Genomic DNA, 4,071 nt, shown 5'->3' with positions numbered 1-4,071 from the left:
CTGTGTGTTTAAGGGGTCTAAATTTCCAACAACAACATTTCTTTATTTTTCCCATTTTTGTGCTTTACTCACATATTACTAAATATTATAGTTTAACTAATATCTCTTAGTGTTTCCAACGGAGATATTCATGATTCAAATCTTTCATCTCCCATTTTATTTCACTTTATTTATTTATTGGTGGATATATATATATATATATTATATTGTTACTAAATATATTGATTGACTCTAATCTAGAGTTGAAAACACTTCTTTGAACATTGTGAAATAATATATTTAACCTTATTACTAAATATATTTGTTTGGCCTTGCTAACAAAAAGCTCACATTTTTCATCACATCTCTTTACTTTGAAGCCTAATTATTTGAGAAAAGAATACTGTTTTCTTATTATTTTTTTTAACTTTCATCACTCATTGAATTATTTTATTGTCTAAACTCTAAAGGGATTGAACACCACGGTAACAGTTAAGAGTAACCCATACAACGTGTGATTCAGTAATAATAAACGGACCCTAACAGGTGTTAAATTAGAGTAGGCTTAGTAGTGTAAATGTGTAATCCCATAGGCTTATTTTGGTGATTAGTAAGTATCATTAGAAGAAAATATGAAGATAATGAAACTGAAATAAAATATTCAAGATAATATTCTGGCATTACAAACTTCAGAAACATTTAACAATAAGACAATTAATAAGGGGGAAAAAAAAAGTACTCCATGATTCATTTCTGTAGGAAACAGCAAGAATGGCATACACATTGATGGGTGTATCCATTCATCTGTGGATTTGATGCAGATTAACTTCACAATTGCACGGCCTTACGGCCTTGTTCTTTTATTTAAATCCAAAACGAAGATGAGGCAGACCAAGATAGACAAGAAAGCACCATATATACCTAAGGGAAAGGAAAATTCGACCAAAAATTATTGGTGTGAAGTGAGTAGGGTAGCATGTCATCGTTCCTTCCAAAACCCATGTTATCATTTGATTTCAGCAAATCCATCAGCCACTGTTGATTCTGTGATGAATCCGTAGCCAAATCTGTATTGGTGCTCCTTGCTGCAGCCTCATCATTGAACATGTCCTGCTTGGTAGTCCTACTAGCATGGCTTGTCATGGTCACAACTTGTGGAGCTGGAGCAGCAGCAGGGGGAGGAGGAGGAGGAGGAACCGCTTGTTGTTCAAGCAATGACTTAATTTTCTCATCAATCTCCTTTATGCTTTTGTCGATTACCCAACCCAAGTCGTTCAAATCAACAATATTCAGATTCTGTAGCCCTTCACCAACCAAGCTCCTATACATGACTTGTGTCATTTCCTTCTCTCGGTTATCTCTTTGTTGTTTCTTCAATTGTTCCTCGGATTTGGCAATCCTTTGCCTAAGGAAACTCTCTTGGTTCACCATTTTTTTACTCTGATCCATCTCGGGCATCATCTTAAACTTTGCAATTATGTTTTGGACTTCCATGGGGGATGGCCAGACCTCAGGTTGTGTGTCATAGGGGCTGTAGATTATGGCACAAGTTTTGATATCACAGAGGGTACTAAGCTCACTCACCTTTTTCAATAGCCCCTTCTTCCTTTTCTTGAAGGTGGCCTTCCTAGAACTATCATTTGTGATGTATGCAAGCTTAACTTTCTTTCTAGTCATGGCTAGCTAGAGATGATTTCACAAGGAAAATATGGGATAGATAAACGTTAGGTAGGTTCTTGTGGAAATGTTTCCTCAAAAAGCAGGTATATATAGAGTTCAAAAAGATGCCATTGTTAATGTAGAAAATCACGTGGTTGAATCACCAGAGATATGACTGGTTGGATAATTAATGACCTTTTAAGATTCTAATAATAAGGAACATTCATTTAGGTTTCTGAATTTATTGTAGACATTATGTCTAAACCTGGCTATTAATGAGATTTTATTTATAGTACTCTAATGAGATCTTCTCCTTTTAATTTGAATTTGAAATTTTTATTTCATGGTTAAAGTTTAATTTATTGTACATCCAAATGTCATTAAAAAGAAAAAAATTACCTGAAGACCAGCTTGAATGAAAATTTATGATAATTTATCAATGTATATTTATAGTCAAATTACCTGTTTAATGAGTCAAATGATTTGTTTAATGTGTGTATATATATATATATATAGTGAATGATTGTATGAATCGTCGGCACAATGAGTCGGAGGAGATTCTTCTAAACAGGTTTAAAGAAAAACTTCATCCCATTAAATGAGAATTGATCATTTTAAATGCCGTATGCATGAACCGAAGTTTACCCATTTGTCTTGACCGAATATACATCGTGATGACTACTGAGCATACAATACCGGTTCAAATCTTATCCTTTGACGTAATGAAATAAAAATTAACAATATATTAAAAAGGGTACTTGATTTAATTTTCGGGTTAAATTCAAGTTGGCATGAATTCAAGTCGGCATGGAGGTTAATTTTTCCAGGTTAAAATATTTAAATAAGTCATATTTGGTATACTAGAATAGCACTGATCTTTCTCATTTACGTCTCTAACAAGTACATTGTATATGAGATTATCTGTAAGCATCACAAGAGGATTTTGTGCAACTCAATAGAAGAGCTCGATCCAGTCTGTGTGATGAGTCATATAAGTTTCTCTTGCGCTTTCAAATAGGTTCAAGGAGCAAAGCTTCTAGAGCAGATAGCACCATATCTGAGAAATTAGAAATTGGCTTTAATTGCCTAATTAGTAATAAAGATCAGAAACTTGAGCGGAGATACTGGCTGAGGCTGTGGTGCCTTTGAGACAATCAATTAATTTAAAATTATTGAAGAATAGTTCTAGCAAAAAGAATTGGATTGAGATTAGGTGCAATATCTTAGATATTGTACATGATAAAATTGCTCTTAGTAGTTGAGATTGAAAGTTAAAAAAAAAAAAAAAAACAATTTTTTAAGTGAGAATAATAAAAACAATTTGTAAGAGAGATATGAGGTAACTGCACCCGGTGTAATACCCAATATTATACCGAATCTAAATCCAAAAGAAATTATCAAAAAATATATGTTGTTTATGTAGACAATTCATCAGGATTAAATGATGGATTCTAAGAATCACAAGTCATAACAGTAGGTGCTGTACTGACTAAGTTTGTAGCTCAATCATAATAAGTTTCATTCTTCTTTCCTTTTCTTGGTCACCATAAAATATAAAAGATATTGTTATATAAAAAATAATTGTTTGGAAAGAGAGTCTTTCTCCAGAAACCTACTATTCCATGCCAACTCAAAGCTTGATAAGAAGATCTCACCCGCGGATGAACATGGTAAACCATATGTACAACTCAATTTGATCCAATTCCATTTTAACTCAAAGCTTGGGGAAAATATTAAAATTCAACTTTTTCTTTTTAATTGTCAATAAGAATATTTGACCCAGAATTAAACCCCATAGAACCTGGCGAATGCCACCAGAAGGTTACTTTTTTTTCTTCCCTTCACAAGTGTAATTTTGCTTCTTATTTCACAACATTCCAAAATAATAATTAAAGAACGGATATCATAAGTTTAAATTCTACTCATTAAATTAAAACAGAGATAAAACGATGTCAGTAAAATCGTTATAGTAAGAAAAAGATCATATAATCTCTTTTTGGAAGAAATTTTGGAAGTAAAATTAATGACTAAATTTTGGGTAGTTATGTCCTTCAGTATATAGATAGAAAGGGTGTACATGTATATGCCTCACTGAACTTTAAGTCTCATGAAAAAAGTATCTTTTGAGGATCATTGTTATGTTCTTGTAATGGAAACATAATTACATGATTGATTTTGTAAGATGAGTTAGAAATTTGGTAATTAAAAGCATTATCACATAATTAATAATCATATTTGTATTTCATTTAATAGTTAATTAAGGACCAAAATCAAGTTCTACCCACATAAATGTGAACGCTATATATTCATTAAAAAAAAAATGTGAATGCTCTATGTCACAGATTGACTAGTTAACTAAATTTTTACAGGTGAGAATTAATCGTAAGACATCTACTAGAAAACATTGTTCTATTTTCAATATATATATATATA

The 4,071-nt window shown here is 32.0% G+C and overlaps 1 protein-coding gene across 1 annotated transcript; it reads right to left on the bottom strand.

Moving 5' to 3' along the window:
• Positions 1-706: 706 nt before the first annotated feature.
• LOC112038728 (agamous-like MADS-box protein AGL80) lies at positions 707-1,703 on the bottom strand. Its single transcript, XM_024071573.2, has one exon. It carries the CDS (start codon positions 1,654-1,656, stop codon positions 901-903), a length of 756 nt encoding a protein of 251 aa, XP_023927341.1. The 5' UTR covers positions 1,657-1,703; the 3' UTR covers positions 707-900.
• Between the last annotated feature and the right edge of the window lie 2,368 nt (positions 1,704-4,071).

The sequence above is a fragment of the Quercus suber genome, unplaced genomic scaffold (assembly GCF_002906115.3).
Source record: "Quercus suber isolate HL8 unplaced genomic scaffold, Cork oak 2.0 scaffold_14, whole genome shotgun sequence".
Classification (NCBI taxonomy): domain Eukaryota; kingdom Viridiplantae; phylum Streptophyta; class Magnoliopsida; order Fagales; family Fagaceae; genus Quercus; species Quercus suber.
This window is presented reverse-complemented; position numbering and strand designations above follow the sequence as displayed.